General features: G+C 44.7%; 2 protein-coding genes across 4 annotated transcripts; both read right to left on the reverse strand.

The window, feature by feature from the left end:
* Positions 1-1400: 1400 nt before the first annotated feature.
* On the reverse strand, positions 1401-25107 carry LOC309572118 (uncharacterized protein). The gene is made up of 17 exons (XM_082280135.1): positions 24973-25107; positions 22645-22752; positions 22077-22254; positions 21065-21202; positions 20328-20445; positions 19950-20092; positions 18181-18348; positions 16862-17258; positions 15665-15917; positions 15333-15481; positions 8103-8355; positions 6674-6851; positions 5663-5800; positions 4925-5042; positions 4547-4689; positions 2785-2952; positions 1401-1862 (listed from the first exon to the last, which is right to left on the reverse strand). Exons 3-17 carry the CDS (start codon positions 22242-22244, stop codon positions 1458-1460), a joined length of 2937 nt encoding a protein of 978 aa, XP_082136261.1. The 5' UTR covers positions 22245-22254; positions 22645-22752; positions 24973-25107; the 3' UTR covers positions 1401-1457.
* Positions 8441-15708, reverse strand: LOC309579204 (serpin B6-like). 3 transcript variants are annotated; one of them, XM_082292340.1, is made up of 9 exons: positions 15665-15708; positions 15333-15481; positions 14803-14912; positions 14234-14411; positions 13223-13360; positions 12488-12605; positions 12110-12252; positions 10379-10546; positions 8441-9696 (listed from the first exon to the last, which is right to left on the reverse strand). In XM_082292340.1, exons 4-9 carry the CDS (start codon positions 14399-14401, stop codon positions 9292-9294), a joined length of 1140 nt encoding a protein of 379 aa, XP_082148466.1. In that variant the 5' UTR covers positions 14402-14411; positions 14803-14912; positions 15333-15481; positions 15665-15708; the 3' UTR covers positions 8441-9291. The 3 variants fall into 3 exon arrangements, with proteins under 3 accessions (XP_082148466.1, XP_082148467.1, XP_082148465.1); XM_082292341.1 differs by lacking the exon at positions 15665-15708 and having other exon boundaries at positions 14822-14912; positions 15333-15642; XM_082292339.1 differs by lacking the exon at positions 15665-15708 and having other exon boundaries at positions 15333-15642.
* Positions 25108-25136: the final 29 nt, after the last annotated feature.

The following is a 25136-nucleotide window of genomic DNA, read 5'->3' on the forward strand; positions in this document are numbered from 1 at the left end:
CAGGTGTTTTAGACCCTGGGACAAGGACATGCCGGCTGCCTTGGGAGGCTCGTCTCTGCCTTTCGACCCTGTGTCTCTATTTACACTCATCTTTTACAAACTTATTTCGCTTGGTTTTTTCATTCCAAAGAAAGTAACTGCATGGAGAGTTTTCTTTGGTGTATCGCGATCTTTGTTCTCCATCAGCCCTCGGTCTGGCTCCCAGGACGTCCCCACCCATACTACCCGTATTGGTTTCAGGTGTATAGCATCAGCCCTTTAACGAGACTGTACAGCATGCATCATGGTGACAGACGTGTTGGGTCTCACTCCTCTCCCCTGCAAATACTGCTTTTATTTGCTTCACCTGAGACAGCTGGGTTACTGTGAGCTGAATAAAGGATATGCCCATCTACGACCTTTTGGGTAATGTCTATCAAGCCTTGATTTGAAGCCGTGCAAGAATCCAAGAGGAAGCATTGCAGTCCTGCCCAGAAAAAAACCTATTATCTAGGGAGCCCCTTGCTATAAATCCTTTCAAGGCCAACCATTAATGTATGGCAACCCAAGTAAGCACCTTGGGTTTCACTACCCAGAAAAATCTTGTGTTTAGTGATGAATTCCAAACAACCTACATAGAAGCTGGTATTACAAGAAATATTTGGGGTTTTCAGAAACTGGTTAAAAAATGTACTATCTATTGTGGAAAAAAGAAACAGACCACTACAGCAATTAGAGTTCTTCTATTATTCAAAAAACAGAAGGGGCAAAAAACATCCCTGTATTAGGAAAGCTGTTTCAGCTTTGTCTTTGGTATTCTACAGTTCAACTGCATTCTTTGTTAAAGGACCAGAACCAGGTGACAGTAATGAACTAAGGATCTTCTGTGGTGATGGTTCTCATCCCATAAATACCCTATAAGGACATAGGCTGCAAAAACATTTTTGCCTGAGTGCTTCTCCAGTTACTAGACAAAAAAACCACAGCTAGGCAGGATGCTCAGCAATACCTGGAACAGGCTGCCAAACACTCCTTTCAGCTCCACGGAATGTATCAAGGCACTCAATGGATGAGTCTGGAAGGTAAAAGGTGAGGGCAGCTGCAAATGTGCTCCAGCCTTGTCACAAGCAAAAGTAACTTCTTCTCTCCCATGGGCTCTCACCGCCTGACTCTGCCTGCTGCACACCAAAAGTGAAGTCAAGCACAGAGGAAGCACTCAGAGAACAAGGGGGATGGCTCTTGTGTCAGCAAGAACCTGGAGACCTCTGCACCCAGGTGCAGGGGCAGGAGGGGTAGGACATGGCAGGTGCTGTGCTTGTCTAAGCAGCTCTGTCATTCCTGCCAAGCCCAAGATCAAGAGCACAGAAGAGGGTTCAGGCACAGCTGAAAGAGACAATTAGTGCAAAAGGAGTCACCCTGTGCCAGGGAAATGTAAATTTATTGTGTGATGGCACCTATGCTGCCAAGACATCTCCTCCTTAGGGACAGCAAAATCTGCCACAGAACAGAATGCTGGAAGTTTTGTTGTGCCGGATGAAGAAGAGGAAGGGATGATCAGCAGTAAATTCTGGAACGATCATCGCACAGCGCAAATTAATGACCAGCCCAGTGGCAGCAGCTGCTTCAGTGCCTTCTTCATTGACTTCCACAAAGGACTTGTGAACCACTTCAGAGAGCACCAGCTCATTGCCAGATGAGATTCCTGAGAAGTCTGCCTTCCCCAAGGCAAATGCATCAGGCATTCCCATGCTGCTCAGAAGGGGTTTCAGATCATAACTTTCTTCCAGTTTAAATCTGGGTAAAGACACCATCACATCTGTAGTCTGCATCATTTCAGGACTGATCCAATCTGTTAGCTTCTCATATGTAAGTTCTTTTTCCAGCTGAAGAAAAATCCCAAATTTACTTAATTATAATGGGAAGTGAGTCAGTCTTACACAAGCAAAAGAAGTGCTTAAGGGGTTTGTTTACACAGTCCATAAAATGCATCTTTTTTAGCAGGGTTAGTGTGTCTCAAGCCAAAACTGCAAGTTATACTTGTCACTTGAGAATACGGGCCCCACCAAGATCATTACCAAACGTTTTTTTGGTAGGTACGATCACCTCCATGTCAGGTTTACTTCTACAGGACATGTTAGATTGTTTGGGGTTTTTTTTAATTTTTACTTATGGGAAAGAAAGGCACAGAGGAACAGCTAACAAGGACCCAAAGAAACAAAACCTAGTTGTTCTATCTCTTTACCAAAGACTGATTCTTCAGGTCAGTCAACAGCATCATGAAAACAGTCTGCTCGCCAGGCCCGTTGCAGTCAGTGCTAGAAAACTTTAATACACTCCTTGTCCAGAGTGCCAAAGAGCCCACACTTGTATCCTATCCTCACCACAAAAGAGATCCTGACCTTTCCTGTGAGCATCCTTCCAGGCACTGAGCCACACACCACCTGCCAGCTGCTCAGCACAGACGATCTACAGGACAAGCCACCGGACTTCCAAAGAGCCCACCCAAAAGCCCCCTCCCCACACTCCATCATCACCAGACTCTGCCTTCACCACAACCACAGCTGACCTCTGCTCCTGAGCAGCACCAGCTCTTCTTCCAGAGCCTCTGGCTAAGGCAGCAGCACACAGCCTGAGCAGCACTGACACACAGAGGGGCAGTCACTTTGGGGACAGGGAGGAGAGGGACATTTCTGCTGGCACCAGGGACACAATCCCTCTGGAACTGAACTGCAGGTCTCTGTGCAACAGCAGACCTTCTTCCCTGGAAGGATTCAGGCTGTCTTTGCACTCAGCTCAACAACTTACTCTCTCCAAGCCTGTGGATCCATCCTGGATTGCATCAGGGAGCAGGATGATCATGCTCAATTCATTACCCACATAAGGGAGCTCAAGGATTTTGGTCTGGAAGTCCCCAATATAGGTCATGTTAAATGTGTCCTTCTTGAACATCATCTGCACAGGTCTGGTTTCATTCTAGAAATACACAGAGGTCAACAGTTAGTGCTGAGCTACTCTGCTGGTCTCAAACTACGAAGCAGGCAGCCTGTTACTCAAGGCTTTTTAGGATTTGACCAAAGACAACTGATCACACACCACAGAGCGCAGACACCACACTGTCTTTTGTAAATAACTAAAAATCCCTGAGATTTCATTTTTAATTACTAATGTAGAAATGTCTTTGAAGAATTCCTTTAAGGCAAATATGTGTCCTTGCCCTTTTGTTCACTTAACAACTAGTGACAAACACTAAACTGAGCTGGTAGTAAGTAGGGGCTGTGTTCTTTGCTGTAAATTAATAAGTCACTTCAATGCATGGGTTTTCATTTTTAGCCCATGCGGTTCCAACCGCTACAACAAAGACTTAAAATATTTTTAAATGTATCTACTAAAACTACCAAGAAAGTGAGAGTATTGTTTGGAATTCTTAAAAGTTATAAGGATACTAGGAAGGGGAGAGAATTTATTCTCATTTGCATTCTCTGGTCTCTCACTCCATTTCCACATGGAGCATCAGCTACTATCATTTGCATCATTATTTCCCTTCTTTTCAGTTTCACTGCTTTCTCCCTTACCTACATGAGATTAAGTAGATTTTTGTTATTGAAGTAATGCTCATTGGTATAATGCCCAGAGAGAATATGGCAGAAATTATTTTGCAGCAGGACTGACACATAAAAAGGATCAATAAACAAAAGAAAAGCCACACAGAAAGAGAAAATCATCCAGTGAGTCATAAGAAGTGCAAGAGTAACAGAAATAATTTCACAGGATATTGGAAAGGTTCCTGGGATGTCAAAGTAACTCCTTGTTACAGAACAGGATGTAAAATAACTAGCTTAAGACTTCAGCTTACACCTCGGATTTCCAATTGTTCATTGAGGACAGAGCATCAGGAACTGAGTCAGTCCAGCAGTCTCTGAACTGCTCTTGAAGAGAGTTTGGGGTGACCAGAAACACTCCCTTATTTACAAAGTGCTAGTGGCACTTTAAAGCAGTCTTGGATTTATTTCACCACTGGGGAGGGACAGTTTCAAGACAGGCATGAGGGCTTCCATTTTCCACAGTGGTTGCTTCAAGCAGCTGAGTTAAGGAAGGCACATTCCCAGTTCTTGTTAATGAAACCTGGAGGCCAACCCAGGGCTGCAGGGGATCCTGAGGGGCCGCCATGGCCTGCCCATGCCAGTGGCCAAGTCTTCTTAAGAGCACTGATCTACTTCTAAAACCAAGACTGCAGAGCACAGACATCTTAAAAGGACTTGTTTTTCCCCATCTATTTTGGACTGGCTCACGGGCAGAAATGCAGCAAGAAAGCTCTGACTGAAGAAGACTTCAATTCACAAGCTTTCACACCTGTCCTTGTCCTAGGTTAAAGGTTCTAGTAATGATGTGAAAGTTCAGAGAAACTCAGCAAAGAGGGTGTTCATAGGAAAGGAAGGGGGCATAAGGGATCTCTTACAGCCCACCCAAGCTAACCCTGCTTGGAAGATTCAGTTTCTTCTTAAAGGTGTTCATTTCAGACTACTTGAGGGGAGCAGACTTTGCTTGTCAGCATTTCAGCACATCGTACCTTATTAATTCGGAATGGCCTTTCTGTGGTTCTCTCTTTGCCAAACTGCTTTTCCCAGCTGCCTTTGAAATAGATGGCATTCACCAGCACAAGCCTGGTCAGGGAATTCACAATCCCCTCTGCCAACAGGTTCTGGATTCTACCTTTATGATACAAAGGAAAAACCCACACTTTTAATAGGTTGACATGGATCTAATTATTATCCAAGACAGTATCTACTCTGCAAGACATACACAATAGAGAAGAGAATTATGTACCAGACACAGCAACAGCTCTGCCTTTGGGTGCTTTGAATTCACAATCCTATATCCTGAAAGGGGCATTCACCCAAGAGGTGGCTGCCATTAAACGCAACAGGGCACTTGGCAAAGCACTCACCTTCAGTCCTTTCCTCTACCCAGCCATTGATTTGTTTCCTGGAATCCTCCCAAGCATGCATGAAGTCCGTCTGCTCTAGGCCAGCATGGTAGGATTTCTCACTCGACTCTATAAATGACTAACAGGGACATTCACAACACATTTTCAGCAAGAGATTTAATCTCATTCAGACACAGATGATTCTTACATTTCCCCAAGGAAATCTGCCTCCTTTCTTTCCCCACCTTCATATTGAGCCTTGTAAGTTCTGGCTGACCAGTTCTTTCTAGGATATATAACTCATCTTTGAACTGGGAATTGTTACTAAATCAATTGGCTTTAACACTCTACTACAATCTTCTACTAAACCTCATTGAAAATAATGTGGCTATTTCTTTTCTTGTTTTCCTTTTAGGCTTCAGGGACATGACATAGGATTTTTTAAGTTTCTTTATAAGAGTTTTGCTAAGAAATACATCAGCCATTTGTCCCTGAGCCAATTATATGAATGGAACACAGAACCCTCAAGTGTAGAAATTCATGGATTTTACCCTGCTTTGCCATATTCAGATCACAGGTTATCTAAAGGGAGATTCTCCACCAAGTTCTGACACCAGGCTCTGGCAGAATCTATTGCACTCCTGGCTCTCAGCACAGAAAACTTGCAAGGCAAACCCCAAAGGCTGCCTTTCTCCTCTAGAGGAAAGAGGTAGCAAGTACATTATCCTAAGAAAGGCCACAAATTTAATGGCTACTTACTGGAAGGAACTCAAATGTCTTTTCTCCATAGAGCCGGTTTGCAGTTCTCAGGATGTATTTGGTGTTTGGATCATTAATTTCAGAGAGAAGGGATTGATACCCATTGTGAGCATCCTGAGCATTGTTCAGAGAAAGCACCTGCACAAAGACAAACATCCACAGCGCTTGTACAAGTAATGAATTTGGGAGCAGCGGAGTCAGCAGTCCTCATCTTCCTTCCCTCAAGGAAGCACTAGAGGATCACAGAATGGCTGAGGTGGGAAGGGACCTGTGGGGACAAGCTGGTCCAAAGCCCTGCCCAAGCAGGGACACCTAGAGCTGTCCAGGACTGCATCCAGATGGATTTTGAGTCTCTCCAATTATGCAAATAGTATAAGCTTTTGAGAAACTTTCATAAATATAAAGGAAACAAAACATGGGTTTATACTCCTCTCCCAGTTTGCAAAGGAAACAAACATCAGAACCAAAACAACTGATTTTGCACTTAATATTGTCAGTTCCTGCATAAAACACATGCCAAGTCGTGTTTGCTACCTGAGCAATTTCTTAAAAAGGAGGTAATCAGGTTGCAGTTACCAGTTTGAAATTTAGACAGTGGGATTGTTTTAGTATTATTTGAGTTGCCAGCTTCATTTTCAGAACATGTATCATGTGATACTAAGCCCAAGCAAGGAAGCGAAAGAAAATACTTCATGCAGCCACTAATTGATCAAACCAATAAATAAATCCCAGGTACCTCCCAAATACACATTAAAGAAGATCTGTCTCAAAAACCACAAAAACCTCCACACAACAAAACCCAGGAACCTCTTCATTTCATAATGAACAAAGCTCACACTAAAAAACAGTGGAAACAGGTTCTGCTTACACACCCACCAGAGGAATGGCTCTGCTCTCTCAGACTCCAGTGACAATCACAGTTTAGCACAAGGGCATGGCACAGACTGTAAGACACATCTGTTCCTCATACGCTCCCATCAAATGCCATCCAACAACTTTATTTGGACCTACCTTTGTTATTTGGGCTTCAGTGCTACCTCTTGAACCCAGCAAAACCATGGACAAAGCAGAAGAAATACTCAGTGGCGAAAAGAACACATTCTGCCCACTTTTCTTCTCACACAGCTTTCTTAAGAGCTCCAGAGAAAAAGTGGTGTTTGCTGCACAGAGGCTTTCCATGCTCCTGAGCCTGGGACATAAAACACAGAACAAGAACAGATCAAACTTTTTTGGAATACAAAAACTTGTTTCTCTCTTTTACACTTCCCTGCAGAAACTAGGCAACAAACGTCATGACTCGCTTGGAAAATTATCAGCTCACTGGAGACTGATTTGGTGGCACAAGCACCTGAAATCCCATACTACATATTTGAGTTATTTTACCAATTTAGAGTCTGCTTCTGGATTTCAATCCCATATCCACACAGTGTGATATCTTTTGAGGTGGTCAGGCACAACAGCATTTTGTTCAGGATTTACTGAAAGAAGTCTCTCTTGACTTCACACAGAAAATAATTTGCTTTTATACGGCAACCTGAGCCAAAGTTAGACAGCAGAATGACAGAATTACCAACTCTTACCTTCTGTAAGTCTACAGACCTTCAGTGGTACCTGCAGCTTGCTTCTGTGTGTGCACACTGGGTTTTAAACCTATCAGCCAGGCTGGGAGATGTCAGCAGAGTTACTTTGGCTATGAAAAGAAAAGCAAGAATTTCATTGTAACTGCAACATTCTCTGGGGGAAAAAAAAACCCAAAAACAAATAAAACCAAACCAAACCAACAACAACAACAAAAAAACCCAAGAAAAAACCCACAAACAAACAAAAACCCCCAAACCTGATACCCTGCAACCTGGCAAAGAAAAAAAACAATTCCTCAAACTAAAAACCCCAACCAAACAAATATCACTCACATTTGTAATACCATATTTCTTCCCCATATAACTCATATATCCCAACATTACTTATCACTCCAAGTTATTGGCATTATTAAAAAAAAAAAAAAAATCCTTGCCATCTAACTGGAAATTGGAAGCATTTGTGCTGGCAAGAATGCAGGTTAAAATTCTTCAGCCTCACAGACCCTGCACACCCACACATCTGACTCACACAGCAGCTTTCCCCCGCTTCTTAAGGCAGAACTGTCAGATTCGCTGCTTCCTTTCAGATTCAAGTACGGGGAGGAGTTTGCATCCGAATCTCCGTCTTTCCCGCACGGTCCTCCCGCAGGAATTGTAAATATCCCTGTTAGCTCTCTCCTGCAGACACACAAGCGCACGGCAGCTTTGCAATGCTCTCTTAGCAAACTCTGTGCTAAAAAACCCCAACAACAACAGCCCCCCGACCCAAGATCTAAACCAATACCCCAGAGCGCGCCTTCACTTTCCTTTCCTTACACCACCCGCGCAAGCCTTGCGCCCAAACCCCTCACAGCCCGCACCCTCCGCCGCCCGAGAGGCGCTCCGATTTGGCGGAGAGAGAAAGTATTTCTGCATTGCTTCCCGATACCGCCCCCTTCCCGCTGGATGCCCCGCGGGCGGGGCCAGGGCCGGAGGCTGCCCCGGTCCCCTCCCGCCCCGCGCAGCCCCAGCGCAGCCGAGGCCGCTTGGCCGCTTCCCTGCCCGGCCCGCGACAACCGCGGCGGCACCGAACCCGCTGGGCTCTGCCGAGAAGCCTTCTCCTCCTGCGACACACTGAAAAATACGTGGATAACTTAGGGTAGAAAAAGGAGAAACAGACCCACGCAGCGCTTGCACTTCTTTTATTAGTCCAGGAACAGGACCCACAAAACACATCCCCCGTGTAAGGACAGCCCTTGCAGCTGCGTCTTTGGAATTATACAGGTAAACTATGGTGCCCAAGAAAGTATTAGCAGGATAAATATATAACAGTAGCAAAAGAAAAACCAACTCAAGGCTTTGTCATTCAAATATTCCATAGGCACCATGTGCCCTTTTGTTACATTCTTTAATAAAGGACTAGAAGCAGGTGACAGGGAATAAACCCAGGTGTCCTGGGGTGATGAAACAAAGGTACTCAGACCACAAATACCTCACAAGGACATCTGGTACAAAAGCATACTTTCATTCCCGTTCTTGCCTAAGTGCTTCTCCAGTTACTAGACAAAAAAACCACAGCTAGGCAGGATGCTCAGCAATACCTGGAACAGGCTGCTAAACACGCCTTTCAGCTCCACGGAATGTATCAAGGCACTCAACGGATGAGTCTGGAAGGTAAAAGGCGAGGGCAGCTGCAAATGTGCTCCAGCCTTGTCACAAGCAAAAGTAACTTCTTCTCTCCCATGGGCTCTCACCGCCTGACTCTGCCTGCTGCACACCAAAAGTGAAGTCAAGCACAGAGGAAGCACTCAGAGAACAAGGGGGATGGCTCTTGTGTCAGCAAGAACCTGGAGACCTCTGCACCCAGGTGCAGGGGCAGGAGGGGTAGGACATGGCAGGTGCTGTGCTTGTCTAAGCAGCTCTGTCATTCCTGCCAAGCCCAAGATCAAGAGCACAGAAGAGGGTTCAGGCACGGCTGAAAGAGACAATTAGTGCAAAAGGAGTCACCCTGTGCCAGGGAAATGTAAATTTATTGTGTGATGGCACCTATGCTGCCAAGACATCTCCTCCTTAGGGACAGCAAAATCTGCCACAGAACAGAATGCTGGAAGTTTTGTTGTGCCGGATGAAGAAGAGGAAGGGATGATCAGCAGTAAATTCTGGAACGATCATCGCACAGCCAATAATAATGACCATCTGAGTGGCAGCAGCTGCTTCAGTGCCTTCTTCGTTGACTTCCACAAAGGACTTGTGAACCACTTCAGAGAGCACCAGCTCGTTGCCAGATGAGATTCCTGAGAAGTCTGCCTTCCCCAAGACAAATGCATCAGGCATTCCCATGCTGCTCAGAAGGGGTTTCAGATCATAACTTTCTTCCAGTTTAAATCTGGGTAAAGACACCATCACATCTGTAGTCTGCATCATTTCAGGACTGATCCAAGCCATCAGCTTCTCATATGTAAGTTCTTTTTCCAGCTGAAGAAAAATGCCAAATTCATTAATTACTTAATTACAAAGAAAATTCAGTCAATTATTACAGAGCCAAAGTAGTGATTACTGTGTGTTTGTGCACACAAAACATGACATGCATCTTTTTCTTCCCAGCATTTAGCACGAGGACTGGGGTTTTTTTTTCTTTTCATTTTTAATATGGGAATAAAAGGCACAGAAAACCTTAGTAATACACTCCTTGTCCAGAGTGCCAAAGAGCCCACACTTGTATCCTATCCTCACCACAAAAGAGATCCTGACCTTTCCTGTGAGCATCCTTCCAGGCACTGAGCCACACACCACCTGCCAGCTGCTCAGCACAGAAGATCTACAGGACAAGCCACCGGACTTCCAAAGAGCCCACCCAAAAGCCCCCTCCCCACACTCCATCATCACCAGACTCTGCCTTCACCACAACCACAGCTGACCTCTGCTCCTGAGCAGCACCAGCTCTTCTTCCAGAGCCTCTGGCTAAGGCAGCAGCACACAGCCTGAGCAGCACTGACACACAGAGGGGCAGTCACTTTGGGGACAGGGAGGAGAGGGACATTTCTGCTGGCACCAGGGACACAATCCCTCTGGAACTGAACTGCAGGTCTCTGTGCAACAGCAGACCTTCTTCCCTGGAAGGATTCAGGCTGTCTTTGCACTCAGCTCAACAACTTACTCTCTCCAAGCCTGTGGATCCATCCTGGATTGCATCAGGGAGCAGGATGATCATGCTCAATTCATTACCCACATAAGGGAGCTCAAGGATTTTGGTCTGGAAGTCCTCAATATAGGTCATGTTAAATGTGTCCTCCTTGAACATCATCTGCACAGGTCTGGTTTCATTCTAGAAATACACAGAGGTCAACAGTTAGTGCTGAGCTACTCTGCTGGTCTCAAACTACGAAGCAGGCAGCCTGTTACTCAAGGCTTTTTAGGATTTGACCAAAGACAACTGATCACACACCACAGAGCGCAGACACCACACTGTCTTTTGTAAATAACTAAAAATCCCTGAGATTTCATTTTTAGTTACTAATGTAGAAATGTCTTTGAAGAATTCCTTTAAGGCAAATATGTGTCCTTGCCCTGCTGGTAGTAAGTAGGGGCTGTGTTCTTTGCTGTAAATTAATAAGTCACTTCAATGCATGGGTTTTCATTTTTAGCCCATGCGGTTCCAACCGCTACAACAAAGACTTAAAATATTTTTAAATGTATCTACTAAAACTACCAAGAAAGTGAGAGTATTGTTTGGAATTCTTAAAAGTTATAAGGATACTAAGAAGGGGAGAGAATTTATTCTCATTTGCATTCTCTGGTCTCTCACTCCATTTCCACATGGAGCATCAGCTACTATCATTTGCATCATTATTTCCCTTCTTTTCAGTTTCACTGCTTTCTCCCTTACCTTCATGAGATTATCACACAAGTAGATTTCTGTTATTGAAGTAATGCTCATTGGAATAATGCCCAGAGAGAATATGGCAGAAATTATTTTGCAGCAGCACTGACACATAAAAAGGATCAATAAGCAAAAGAAAAGCCGCACAGAAAGAGAAAATCATCCAGAGAGTCATAAGAAGTGCAAGAGTAACAGAAATAATTTCACAGGATATTGGAAAGGTTCCTGGGATGTCAAAGTAACTCCTTGTTACAGAACAGGATGTAAAATAACTAGCTTAAGACTTCAGCTTACACCTCGGATTTCCAATTGTTCATTGAGGACAGAGCATCAGGAACTGAGTCAGTCCAGCAGTCTCTGAACTGCTCTTGAAGAGAGTTTGGGGTGACCAGAAACACTCCCTTATTTACAAAGTGCTAGTGGCACTTTAAAGCAGTCTTGGATTTATTTCACCACTGGGGAGGGACAGTTTCAAGACAGGCATGAGGGCTTCCATTTTCCACAGTGGTTGCTTCAAGCAGCTGAGTTAAGGAAGGCACATTCCCAGTTCTTGTTAATGACACCTGGAGGCCAACCCAGGGCTGCAGGGGATCCTGAGGGGCCGCCATGGCCTGCCCATGCCAGTGGCCAAGTCTTCTTAAGAGCACTGATCTACTTCTAAAACCAAGACTACAGAGCACAGACATCTTAAAAGGACTTGTTTTTCCCCATCTATTTTGGACTGGCTCACGGGCAGAAATGCAGCAAGAAAGCTCTGACTGAAGAAGACTTCAATTCACAAGCTTTCACACCTGTCCTTGTCCTAGGTTAAAGGTTCTAGTAATGATGTGAAAGTTCAGAGAAACTCAGCAAAGAGGGTGTTCATAGGAAAGGAAGGGGGCATAAGGGATCTCTTACAGCCTACCCAAGCTAACCCTGCTTGGAAGATTCAGTTTCTTCTTAAAGGTGTTCATTTCAGACTACTTGAGGGGAGCAGACTTTGCTTGTCAGCATTTCAGCACATCGTACCTTATTAATTCGGAATGGCCTTTCTGTGGTTCTCTCTTTGCCAAACTGCTTTTCCCAGCTGCCTTTGAAATAGATGGCATTCACCAGCACAAGCCTGGTCAGGGAATTCACAATCCCCTCTGCCAACAGGTTCTGGATTCTACCTTTATGATACAAAGGAAAAACCCACACTTTTAATAGGTTGACATGGATCTAATTATTATCCAAGACAGTATCTACTCTGCAAGACATACACAATAGAGAAGAGAATTATGTACCAGACACAGCAACAGCTCTGCCTTTGGGTGCTTTGAATTCACAATCCTATATCCTGAAAGGGGCATTCACCCAAGAGGTGGCTGCCATTAAACGCAACAGGGCACTTGGCAAAGCACTCACCTTCAGTCCTTTCCTCTACCCAGCCATTGATTTGTTTCCTGGAATCCTCCCAAGCATGCATGAAGTCCGTCTGCTCTAGGCCAGCATGGTAGGATTTCTCACTCGACTCTATAAATGACTAACAGGGACATTCACAACACATTTTCAGCAAGAGATTTACTCTCATTCAGACACAGATGATTCTTACATTTCCCCAAGGAATCTGCCTCCTTTCTTTCCCCACCTTCATATTGAGCCTTGTAAGTTCTGGCTGACCAGTTCTTTCTAGGATATATAACTCATCTTTGAACTGGGAATTGTTACTAAATCAATTGGCTTTAACACTCTACTACAATCTTCTACTAAACCTCATTGAAAATAATGTGGTTATTTCTTTTCTTGTTTTCCTTTTAGGCTTCAGGGACATGACAGGATTTTTTAAGTTTCTTTATAAGAGTTTTGCTAAGAAATACATCAGCCATTTGTCCCTGAGCCAATTATATGAATGGAACACAGAACCCTCAAGTGTAGAAATTCATGGATTTTACCCTGCTTTGCCATATTCAGATCACAGGTTATCTAAAGGGAGATTCTCCACCAAGTTCTGACACCAGGCTCTGGCAGAATCTATTGCACTCCTGGCTCTCAGCACAGAAAACTTGCAAGGCAAACCCCAAAGGCTGCCTTTCTCCTCTAGAGGAAAGAGGTAGCAAGTACATTATCCTAAGAAAGGCCACAAATTTAATGGCTACTTACTGGAAGGAACTCAAATGTCTTTTCTCCATAGAGCCGGTTTGCAGTTCTCAGGATGTATTTGGTGTTTGGATCATTAATTTCAGAGAGAAGGGATTGATACCCATTGTGAGCATCCTGAGCATTGTTCAGAGAAAGCACCTGCACAAAGACAAACATCCACAGCGCTTGTACAAGTAATGAATTTGGGAGCAGCGGAGTCAGCAGTCCTCATCTTCCTTCCCTCAAGGAAGCACTAGAGGATCACAGAATGGCTGAGGTGGGAAGGGACCTGTGGGGACAAGCTGGTCCAAAGCCCTGCCCAAGCAGGGACACCTAGAGCTGTCCAGGACTGCATCCAGATGGATTTTGAGTCTCTCCAATTATGCAAATAGTATAAGCTTTTGAGAAACTTTCATAAATATAAAGGAAACAAAACATGGGTTTATACTCCTCTCCCAGTTTGCAAAGGAAACAAACATCAGAACCAAAACAACTGATTTTGCACTTAATATTGTCAGTTCCTGCATAAAACACATGCCAAGTCGTGTTTGCTACCTGAGCAATTTCTTAAAAAGGAGGTAATCAGGTTGCAGTTACCAGTTTGAAATTTAGACAGTGGGATTGTTTTAGTATTATTTGAGTTGCCAGCTTCATTTTCAGAACATGTATCATGTGATACTAAGCCCAAGCAAGGAAGCGAAAGAAAATACTTCATGCAGCCACTAATTGATCAAACCAATAAATAAATCCCAGGTACCTCCCAAATACACATTAAAGAAGATCTGTCTCAAAAACCACAAAAACCTCCACACAACAAAACCCAGGAACCTCTTCATTTCATAATGAACAAAGCTCACACTAAAAAACAGTGGAAACAGGTTCTGCTTACACACCCACCAGAGGAATGGCTCTGCTCTCTCAGACTCCAGTGACAATCACAGTTTAGCACAAGGGCATGGCACAGACTGTAAGACACATCTGTTCCTCATACGCTCCCATCAAATGCCATCCAACAACTTTATTTGGACCTACCTTTGTTATTTGGGCTTCAGTGCTACCTCTTGAACCCAGCAAAACCATGGACAAAGCAGAAGAAATACTCAGTGGCGAAAAGAACACATTCTGCCCACTTTTCTTCTCACACAGCTTTCTTAAGAGCTCCAGAGAAAAAGTGGTGTTTGCTGCACAGAGGCTTTCCATGCTCCTGAGCCTGGGACATAAAACACAGAACAAGAACAGATCAAACTTTTTTGGAATACAAAAACTTGTTTCTCTCTTTTACACTTCCCTGCAGAAACTAGGCAACAAACGTCATGACTCGCTTGGAAAATTATCAGCTCACTGGAGACTGATTTGGTGGCACAAGCACCTGAAGTCCCATACTACATATTTGAGTTATTTTACCAGTTTAGAGTCTGCTTCTGGATTTCAATCCCATATCCACACAGTGTGATATCTTTTGAGGTGGTCAGGCACAACAGCATTTTGTTCAGGATTTACTGAGAGAAGTCTCTCTTGACTTCACACAGAAAATAATTTGCTTTTATACGGCAACCTGAGCCAAAGTTAGACAGCAGAATGACAGAATTACCAACTCTTACCTTCTGTAAGTCTACAGACCTTCAGTGGTACCTGCAGCTTGCTTCTGTGTGTGCACACTGGGTTTTAAACCTATCAGCCAGGCTGGGAGATGTCAGCAGAGTTACTTTGGCTATGAAAAGAAAAGCAAGAATTTCATTGTAACTGCAACATTCTCTGGGGGAAAAAAAAAAACCAAAAACAAATAAAACCAAACCAAACCAACAACAACAACAAAAAAACCCAAGAAAAAACCCACAAACAAACAAAACCCCCCAAACCTGATACCCTGCAACCTAGCAAAGAAAAAAAACAATTCCTCAAACTAAAAACCCCAACCAAACAAATATCACTCACATTTGTAATACCATATTTCTTCCCCATATAACTCATATATCCCAACATTACTTATCACTCCAAGTTATTGGCATTATTAAAAAAAAAAAAAAAATCCTTGCCATCTAACTGGAAATTGGAAGCATTTGTGCTGGCAAGAATGCAGGTTAAAATTCTTCAGCCTCACAGACCCTGCACACCCACACATCTGACTCACACAGCAGCTTTCCCCCGCTTCTTAAGGCAGAACTGTCAGAGTCGCTGCTTCCTTTCAGATTCAAGTACGGGGAGGAGTTTGCATCCGAATCTCCGTCTTTCCCGCACGGTCCTCCCGCAGGAATTGTAAATATCCCTGTTAGCTCTCTCCTGCAGACACACAAGCGCACGGCAGCTTTGCAATGCTCTCTTAGCAAACTCTGTGCTAAAAAAACCCCAACAACAACAGCCCCCCGACCCAAGATCTAAACCAATACCCCAGAGCGCGCCTTCACTTTCCTTTCCTTACACCACCCGCGCAAGCCTTGCGCCCAAACCCCTCACAGCCCGCACCCTCCGCCGCCCGAGAGGCGCTCCGATTTGGCGGAGAGAGAAAGTATTTCTGCATTGCTTCCCGATACCGCCCCCTTCCCGCTGGATGCCCCGCGGGCGGGGCCAGGGCCGGAGGCTGCCCCGGTCCCCTCCCGCCCCGCGCAGCCCCAGCGCAGCCGAGGCCGCTTGGCCGCTTCCCTGCCCGGCCCGCGACAACCGCGGCGGCACCGAACCCGCTGGGCTCTGCCGAGAAGCCTTCTCCTCCTGCGACACACTGAAAAATACGTGGATAACTTAGGGTAGAAAAAGGAGAAACAGACCCACGCAGCGCTTGCACTTCTTTTATTAGTCCAGGAACAGGACCCACAAAACACATCCCCCGTGTAAGGACAGCCCTTGCAGCTGCGTCTTTGGAATTATACAGGTAAACTATGGTGCCCAAGAAAGTATTAGCAGGATAAATATATAACAGTAGCAAAAGAAAAACCAACTCAAGGCTTTGTCATTCAAATATTTCATAGGCACCATGTGCCCTTTTGTTACATTCTTTAATAAAGGACTAGAAGCAGGTGACAGGGAATAAACCCAGGTGTCCTGGGGTGATGAAACAAAGGTACTCAGACCACAAATACCTCACAAGGACATCTGGTACAAAAGCATACTTTCATTCCCGTTCTTGCCTAAGTGCTTCTCCAGTTACTAGACAAAAAAACCACAGCTAGGCAGGATGCTCAGCAATACCTGGAACAGGCTGCCAAACACGCCTTTCAGCTCCACGGAATGTATCAAGGCACTCAATGGATGAGTCTGGAAGGTAAAAGGTGAGGGCAGCTGCAAATGTGCTCCAGCCTTGTCACAAGCAAAAGTAACTTCTTCTCTCCCATGGGCTCTCACCGCCTGACTCTGCCTGCTGCACACCAAAAGTGAAGTCAAGCACAGAGGAAGCACTCAGAGAACAAGGGGGATGGCTCTTGTGTCAGCAAGAACCTGGAGACCTCTGCACCCAGGTGCAGGGGCAGGAGGGGTAGGACATGGCAGGTGCTGTGCTTGTCTAAGCAGCTCTGTCATTCCTGCCAAGCCCAAGATCAAGAGCACAGAAGAGGGTTCAGGCACGGCTGAAAGAGACAATTAGTGCAAAAGGAGTCACCCTGTGCCAGGGAAATGTAAATTTATTGTGTGATGGCACCTATGCTGCCAAGACATCTCCTCCTTAGGGACAGCAAAATCTGCCACAGAACAGAATGCTGGAAGTTTTGTTGTGCCGGATGAAGAAGAGGAAGGGATGATCAGCAGTAAATTCTGGAACGATCATCGCACAGCGCATCATCATCACTGCAGCTGTGGCAGCAGCTGCTTCAGTGCCTTCTTCGTTGACTTCCACAAAGGACTTGTGAACCACTTCAGAGAGCACCAGCTCGTTGCCAGATGAGATTCCTGAGAAGTCTGCCTTCCCCAAGGCAAATGCATCAGGCATTCCCATGCTGCTCAGAAGGGGTTTCAGATCATAATTTTCTTCCAGTTTAAATCTGGGTAAAGACACCATCACCTCTGTAGAGTCCATCATTTCAGGATTGATCCAATCTGTTAGCTTCTCATATGTAAGTTCTCTTTCCAGCTGAAGAAAAATCCCAAATTTACTTAATTACAATGGGAATTGAGTCAGTCTTACACAAGCAAAAGAAGTGCTTAAGGGGTTTGTTTACACAGTCCATAAAATGCATCTTTTTTAGCAGGGTTAGTGTGTCTCAAGCCAAAACTGCAAGTTATACTTGTCACTTGAGAATACGGGCCCCACCAAGATCATTACCAAACGTTTTTTTGGTAGGTACGATCACCTCCATGTCAGGTTTACTTCTACAGAACATGTTAGATTGTTTGGGGTTTTTTTTAATTTTTACTTATGGGAAAGAAAGGCACAGAGGAACAGCTAACAAGGACCCAAAGAAACAAAACCTAGTTGTTCTATCTCTTTACCAAAGATTGATTCTTCAGGTCAGTCAACAGCATCATGAAAACAGTCTGCTCGCCAGGCCCGTTGCAGTCAGTGCTAGAAAACTTTAATACACTCCTTGTCCAGAGTGCCAAAGAGCCCACACTTGTATCCTATCCTCACTACAAAAGAGATCCTGACCTTTCCTGTGAGCATCCTTCCAGGCACTGAGCCACACACCACCTGCCAGCTGCTCAGCACAGAAGATCTACAGGACAAGCCACCGGACTTCCAAAGAGCCCACCCAAAAGCCCCCTCCCCACACTCCATCATCACCAGACTCTGCCTTCACCACAACCACAGCTGACCTCTGCTCCTGAGCAGCACCAGCTCATCTTCCAGAGCCTCTGGCTAAGGCAGCAGCACACAGCCTGAGCAGCACTGACACACAGAGGGGCAGTCACTTTGGGGACAGGGAGGAGAGGGACATTTCTGCTGGCACCAGGGACACAATCCCTCTGGAACTGAACTGCAGGTCTCTGTGCAACAGCAGACCTTCTTCCCTGGAAGGATTCAGGCTGTCTTTGCACTCAGCTCAACAACTTACTCTCTCCAAGCCTGTGGATCCATCCTGGATTGCATCAGGGAGCAGGATGATCATGCTCAATTCATTACCCACATAAGGGAGCTCAAGGATTTTGGTCTGGAAGTCCCCAATATAGGTCATGTTAAATGTGTCCTTCTTGAACATCATCTGCACAGGTCTGGTTTCATTCTAGAAATACACAGAGGTCAACAGTTAGTGCTGAGCTACTCTGCTGGTCTCAAACTACGAAGCAGGCAGCCTGTTACTCAAGGCTTTTTAGGATTTGACCAAAGACAACTGATCACACACCACAGAGCGCAGACACCACACTGTCTTTTGTAAATAACTAAAAATCCCTGAGATTTCATTTTTAATTACTAATGTAGAAATGTCTTTGAAGAATTCCTTTAAGGCAAATATGTGTCCTTGCCCTTTTGTTCACTTAGCAACTAGTGACAAACACTAAACTGAGCTGGTAGTAAGTAGGGGCTGTGTTCTTTGCTGTAAATTAATAAGTCACTTCAATGCATGGGTTTTCATTTTTAGCCCATGCAGTTCCAAGCGCTACAACAAAGACTTAAAATATTTTTAAATGTATCTACTAAAACTACCAAGAAAGTGAGAGTATTGTTTGGAATTCTTAAAAGTTATAAGGATACTAGGAAGGGGAGAGAATTTATTCTCATTTGCATTCTCTGGTCTCTCACTCCATTTCCACATGGAGCATCAGCTACTATTGTTTGCACCATTATTTCCCTTCTTTTCAGTTTCACTGCTTTCTCCCTTACCTTCATGAGATTATCACACAAGTAGATTTCTGTTATTGAAGTAATGCTCATTGGAATAATGCCCAGAGAGAATATGGCAGAAATTATTTTGCAGCAGCACTGACACATAAAAAGGATCAATAAGCAAAAGAAAAGCCGCACAGAAAGAGAAAATCATCCAGAGAGTCATAAGAAGTGCAAGAGTAACAGAAATAATTTCACAGGATATTGGAAAGGTTCCTGGGATGTCAAAGTAACTCCTTGTTACAGAACAGGATGTAAAATAACTAGCTTAAGACTTCAGCTTACACCTCGGATTTCCAATTGTTCATTGAGGACAGAGCATCAGGAACTGAGTCAGTCCAGCAGTCTCTGAACTGCTCTTGAAGAGAGTTTGGGGTGACCAGAAACACTCCCTTATTTACAAAGTGCTAGTGGCACTTTAAAGCAGTCTTGGATTTATTTCACCACTGGGGAGGGACAGTTTCAAGACAGGCATGAGGGCTTCCATTTTCCACAGTGGTTGCTACAAGCAGCCGAGTTAAGGAAGGCACATTCCCAGTTCTTGTTAATGAAACCTGGAGGCCAACCCAGGGCTGCAGGGGATCCTGAGGGGCCGCCATGGCCTGCCCATGCCAGTGGCCAAGTCTTCTTAAGAGCACTGATCTATTTCTAAAACCAAGACTACAGAGCACAGACATCTTAAAAGGACTTGTTTTTTCCCATCTATTTTGGACTGGCTCAGGGGCAGAAATGCAGCAAGAAAGCTCTGACTGAAGAAGACTTCAATTCACAAGCTTTCACACCTGTCCTTGTCCTAGGTTAAAGGTTCTAGTAATGATGTGAAAGTTCAGAGAAACTCAGCAAAGAGGGTGTTCATAGGAAAGGAAGGGGGCATAAGGGATCTCTTACAGCCCACCCAAGCTAACCCTGCTTGGAAGATTCAGTTTCTTCTTAAAGGTGTTCATTTCAGACTACTTGAGGGGAGCAGACTTTGCTTGTCAGCATTTCAGCACATCGTACCTTATTAATTCGGAATGGCCTTTCTGTGGTTCTCTCTTTGCCAAACTGCTTTTCCCAGCTGCCTTTGAAATAGATGGCATTCACCAGCACAAGCCTGGTCAGGGAATTCACAATCCCCTCTGCCAACAGGTTCTGGATTCTACCTTTATGATACAAAGGAAAAACCCACACTTTTAATAGGTTGACATGGATCTAATTATTATCCAAGACAGTATCTACTCTGCAAGACATACACAATAGAGAAGAGAATTATGTACCAGACACAGCAACAGCTCTGCCTTTGGGTGCTTTGAATTCACAATCCTATATCCTGAAAGGGGTGCTCACCCAAGAGGTGGCTGCCATTAAACACAACAGGGCACTTGGCAAAGCACTCACCTTCAGTCCTTTCCTCTACCCAGCCATTGATTTGTTTCCTGGAATCCTCCCAAGCATGCATGAAGTCCGTCTGCTCTAGGCCAGCATGGTAGGATTTCTCACTCGACTCTATAAATGACTAACAGGGACATTCACAACACATTTTCAGCAAGAGATTTACTCTCATTCAGACACAGATGATTCTTACATTTCCCCAAGGAATCTGCCTCCTTTCTTTCCCCACCTTCATATTGAGCCTTGTAAGTTCTGGCTGACCAGTTCTTTCTAGGATATATAACTCATCTTTGAACTGGGAATTGTTACTAAATCAATTGGCTTTAACACTCTACTACAATCTTCTACTAAACCTCATTGAAAATAATGTGGCTATTTCTTTTCTTGTTTTCCTTTTAGGCTTCAGGGACATGACATAGGATTTTTTAAGTTTCTTTATAAGAGTTTTGCTAAGAAATACATCAGCCATTTGTCTCTGAGCCAATTATATGAATGGAACACAGAACCCTCAAGTGTAGAAATTCATGGATTTTACCCTGCTTTGCCATATTCAGATCACAGGTTATCTAAAGGGAGATTCTCCACCAAGTTCTGACACCAGGCTCTGGCAGAATCTATTGCACTCCTGGCTCTCAGCACAGAAAACTTGCAAGGCAAACCCCAAAGGCTGCCTTTCTCCTCTAGAGGAAAGAGGTAGCAAGTACATTATCCTAAGAAAGGCCACAAATTTAATGGCTACTTACTGGAAGGAACTCAAATGTCTTTTCTCCATAGAGCCGGTTTGCAGTTCTCAGGATGTATTTGGTGTTTGGATCATTAATTTCAGAGAGAAGGGATTGATACCCATTGTGAGCATCCTGAGCATTGTTCAGAGAAAGCACCTGCACAAAGACAAACATCCACAGCGCTTGTACAAGTAATGAATTTGGGAGCAGCGGAGTCAGCAGTCCTCATCTTCCTTCCCTCAAGGAAGCACTAGAGGATCACAGAATGGCTGAGGTGGGAAGGGACCTGTGGGGACAAGCTGGTCCAAAGCCCTGCCCAAGCAGGGACACCTAGAGCTGTCCAGGACTGCATCCAGATGGATTTTGAGTCTCTCCAATTATGCAAATAGTATAAGCTTTTGAGAAACTTTCATAAATATAAATGGAAACAAAACATGGGTTTATACTCCTCTCCCAGTTTGCAAAGGAAACAAACATCAGAACCAAAACAACTGATTTTGCACTTAATATTGTCAGTTCCTGCATAAAACACATGCCAAGTCGTGTTTGCTACCTGAGCAATTTCTTAAAAAGGAGGTAATCAGGTTGCAGTTACCAGTTTGAAATTTAGACAGTGGGATTGTTTTAGTATTATTTGAGTTGCCAGCTTCATTTTCAGAACATGTATCATGTGATACTAAGCCCAAGCAAGGAAGCGAAAGAAAATACTTCATGCAGCCACTAATTGATCAAACCAATAAATAAATCCCAGGTACCTCCCAAATACACATTAAAGAAGATCTGTCTCAAAAACCACAAAAACCTCCACACAACAAAACCCAGGAACCTCTTCATTTCATAATGAACAAAGCTCACACTAAAAAACAGTGGAAACAGGTTCTGCTTACACACCCACCAGAGGAATGGCTCTGCTCTCTCAGACTCCAATGACAATCACAGTTTAGCACAAGGGCATGGCACAGACTGTAAGACACATCTGTTCCTCATACGCTCCCATCAAATGCCATCCAACAACTTTATTTGGACCTACCTTTGTTATTTGGGCTTCAGTGCTACCTCTTGAACCCAGCAAAACCATGGACAAAGCAGAAGAAATACTCAGTGGCGAAAAGAACACATTCTGCCCACTTTTCTTCTCACACAGCTTTCTTAAGAGCTCCAGAGAAAAAGTGGTGTTTGCTGCACAGAGGCTTTCCATGCTCCTGAGCCTGGGACATAAAACACAGAACAAGAACAGATCAAACTTTTTGGAATACAAAAACTTGTTTCTCTCTTTTACACTTCCCTGCAGAAACTAGGCAACAAACGTCATGACTCGCTTGGAAAATTATCAGCTCACTGGAGACTGATTTGGTGGCACAAGCACCTGAAGTCCCATACTACATATTTGAGTTATTTTACCAGTTTAGAGTCTGCTTCTGGATTTCAATCCCATATCCACACAGTGTGATATCTTTTGAGGTGGTCAGGCACAACAGCATTTTGTTCAGGATTTACTGAGAGAAGTCTCTCTTGACTTCACACAGAAAATAATTTGCTTTTATACGGCAACCTGAGCCAAAGTTAGACAGCAGAATGACAGAATTACCAACTCTTACCTTCTGTAAGTCTACAGACCTTCAGTGGTACCTGCAGCTTGCTTCTGTGTGTGCACACTGGGTTTTAAACCTATCAGCCAGGCTGGGAGAAGTCAGCAGTTATATGGCCTACAATATAAAAGAAAAAAAAAAATAAATTATGTTGCCAGCATGACATGGGACTGCAATTTCCTGCTTTATTACAAAGAAAAAAGATCAAAGTTCATTTTAGCTCCGTTTTATTGCCTGCAAAGCAGCAATGCACATAATCATAAGCTCAGTGCCTGTCATACTCTACATACATCTGTTATAAGTAGTGAATTTGAATCAACACCACACCTATTAAATGAGCAATAACTACTAGAACACTGAGTTAATCACAGATAAGTATCATATGTCATCATAAGATACCTACTGATAGATAGTTTTTACTATCTCTGTCTTTTGTTCTTCCCTTTAGGCAGGGCCTAGTGTTGACATGTTGCTACCAAATACAAAACCAACACCTAATTCATACTACTGATTCATTATCGTAGCCAGAGAGTTGAAAAGAGCAAGTTTCCACATGCATGCTCTTCCACCCAAGAAAATTTCTTGCTAGTAGCTTTACTATAAGCAGTAGGCATTTTCTCCTATTTCTCTTCTCCCATAGCTAAAAAAAATACAAGCAAAAAACAAGCAAGCTTTGATGGAAACAATCCTCCAATTGTGTCTGAATGAGTACTTTATGCACAACATAAAGAGGAGACACATAGTGTTCACATTGGTTACAGTGAAGACCAGAATTTTCCTACTGTCCCAATACCTGCAGATTGCTAGCAGTAAGGTTTTTTTGGCCTCTGGGTCAAAACACACAGGACTAGTGACACGAGCAGGCAGTTATTTCCTAGAAAGTGTCTGTACAGTTTCCACAACAGGCAAGAATTTACAGACAAAAGGATGCAACTGACACTATCTGACTGCCTGAAAATCAGAGGCATCCAACCAAATCAAAAATAATATTCAACAGCTGGGACACAAGGCTAGGAGTTACATCTGCACAGTCAACTATGCTTTCTCTGCAGCTCAGGAGGAGCAACATAAGTACAGACACCTTTCTCATCAGAGACAATACATAGTTTGGAATCCACAGTTTTGGAGACAATCCACAGTGACCACACTTTAAGGAACCAACAACCTCATGATACAAGTACATATTTATTGGTCGATTGCATACTGCTGCAAAGCCCTCAGTGGTCAGAGGGTTTGCTGACAGCAACTCCTTCCTCACTCTGCTCTCCCCATGCTCTGCAAGTCAGTGGTGAGACACTCGTACAGAGGTTTTGGCATGCCCAGACACTGTGTGTTCCTACCACTCTGAATTTGATGCATATATTCTCAGCAGTCAACACCTGCGCTTCAGGACAGTCTTTATGGACCAAAAGGCCATATGCTGTATGTAGATCAACCAGCAGACAGCTACTGCAGGGCCTCACCACGGGGAAACCAGAGCAGGGAGCAGCTCTCCTCCAGCCTGCGGCCCAAGAGACACTTCCCACCAAAACTACAGTGTGGATCAGTGTCAAACTGATCCAATCAAGAACACTTCCCGACGTTGTGTCAGCTGCATCAGAGCAGTCTCAACTCTTTCAAACACAGCCCCAGAGGGAACTCAGGGCAATGGCCACCAGGCCGTGTCCATCTCCACAAAGAAAGCTCTGTCTGTGGCACGGACACCCCTTTCCCCACCTGCTGAACCAAAGCAGACTTCGTTGAAGGAAAATGCTTCATTTAGGATTTGGAGAGTTGGGAGCGGTATTAAAACACCCGCAGGGCGAGGTCGCAGACAGCCCCTGGTGATGGCCCTTGGCCTCCCAGCTCTCCAGGGGAGCAGACCGTGGGACACGGCCCCGCTGCTGCCCGCCTCCTGACCCCTGTGCCTCCGCAGGGGCGGGGAGATGGAGAGCAGCCTGACACTGTTCCAGGAAGCTGAGACACAAGAAGCCAAAGGTTTGGCCCGCCCTGGAGTGAAGAGTTCCTTCTCCGCCCCCGCCGCGGGCTTTGCCCGATGGCAGACGTCTCAGTCGTGCATCCCCGCGGTGCTCCCGGCGCTCCCTAAGAAGCGCTCCCGGCACACCGCCGCGGCTCCAGCTGGCTAGAAGCGGCGGTATTTAGGGAATGTCACGAAAGAGGGAAGAAAAAAAAAAGAAAACACGAAACACAATAAAAGCAACACCATGCAGATCTACTTCTTTAAAAAAAAAAAAAAAAAAACGCAAAACAAGAAAACCCAAAAAAACCACAGGCACAGGCTTCCCGTAGAAAACCTTCAGGACAACGCAGCAACAGCAACGCGGCCGCCGCACTCACCCCGCCGGCCGCCACGCTCCCTGTTCCCGGAAGCGCAGCCAAGCACAGGGAAAGAACGGGAACCCAGCCCCCCGGGACCTAGGCAGAGCCTGAGGCGCTTCACCCTTGCCCGCCGGGAATGGGGAGGTGCCGCCGCCCCTCCCCGTAAAATGGCGGCCCCGCCG

The sequence above is a fragment of the Coloeus monedula genome (genome assembly GCF_965178545.1).
Source record: "Coloeus monedula genome assembly, chromosome: 1".
Lineage (NCBI taxonomy): Eukaryota > Metazoa > Chordata > Aves > Passeriformes > Corvidae > Coloeus > Coloeus monedula.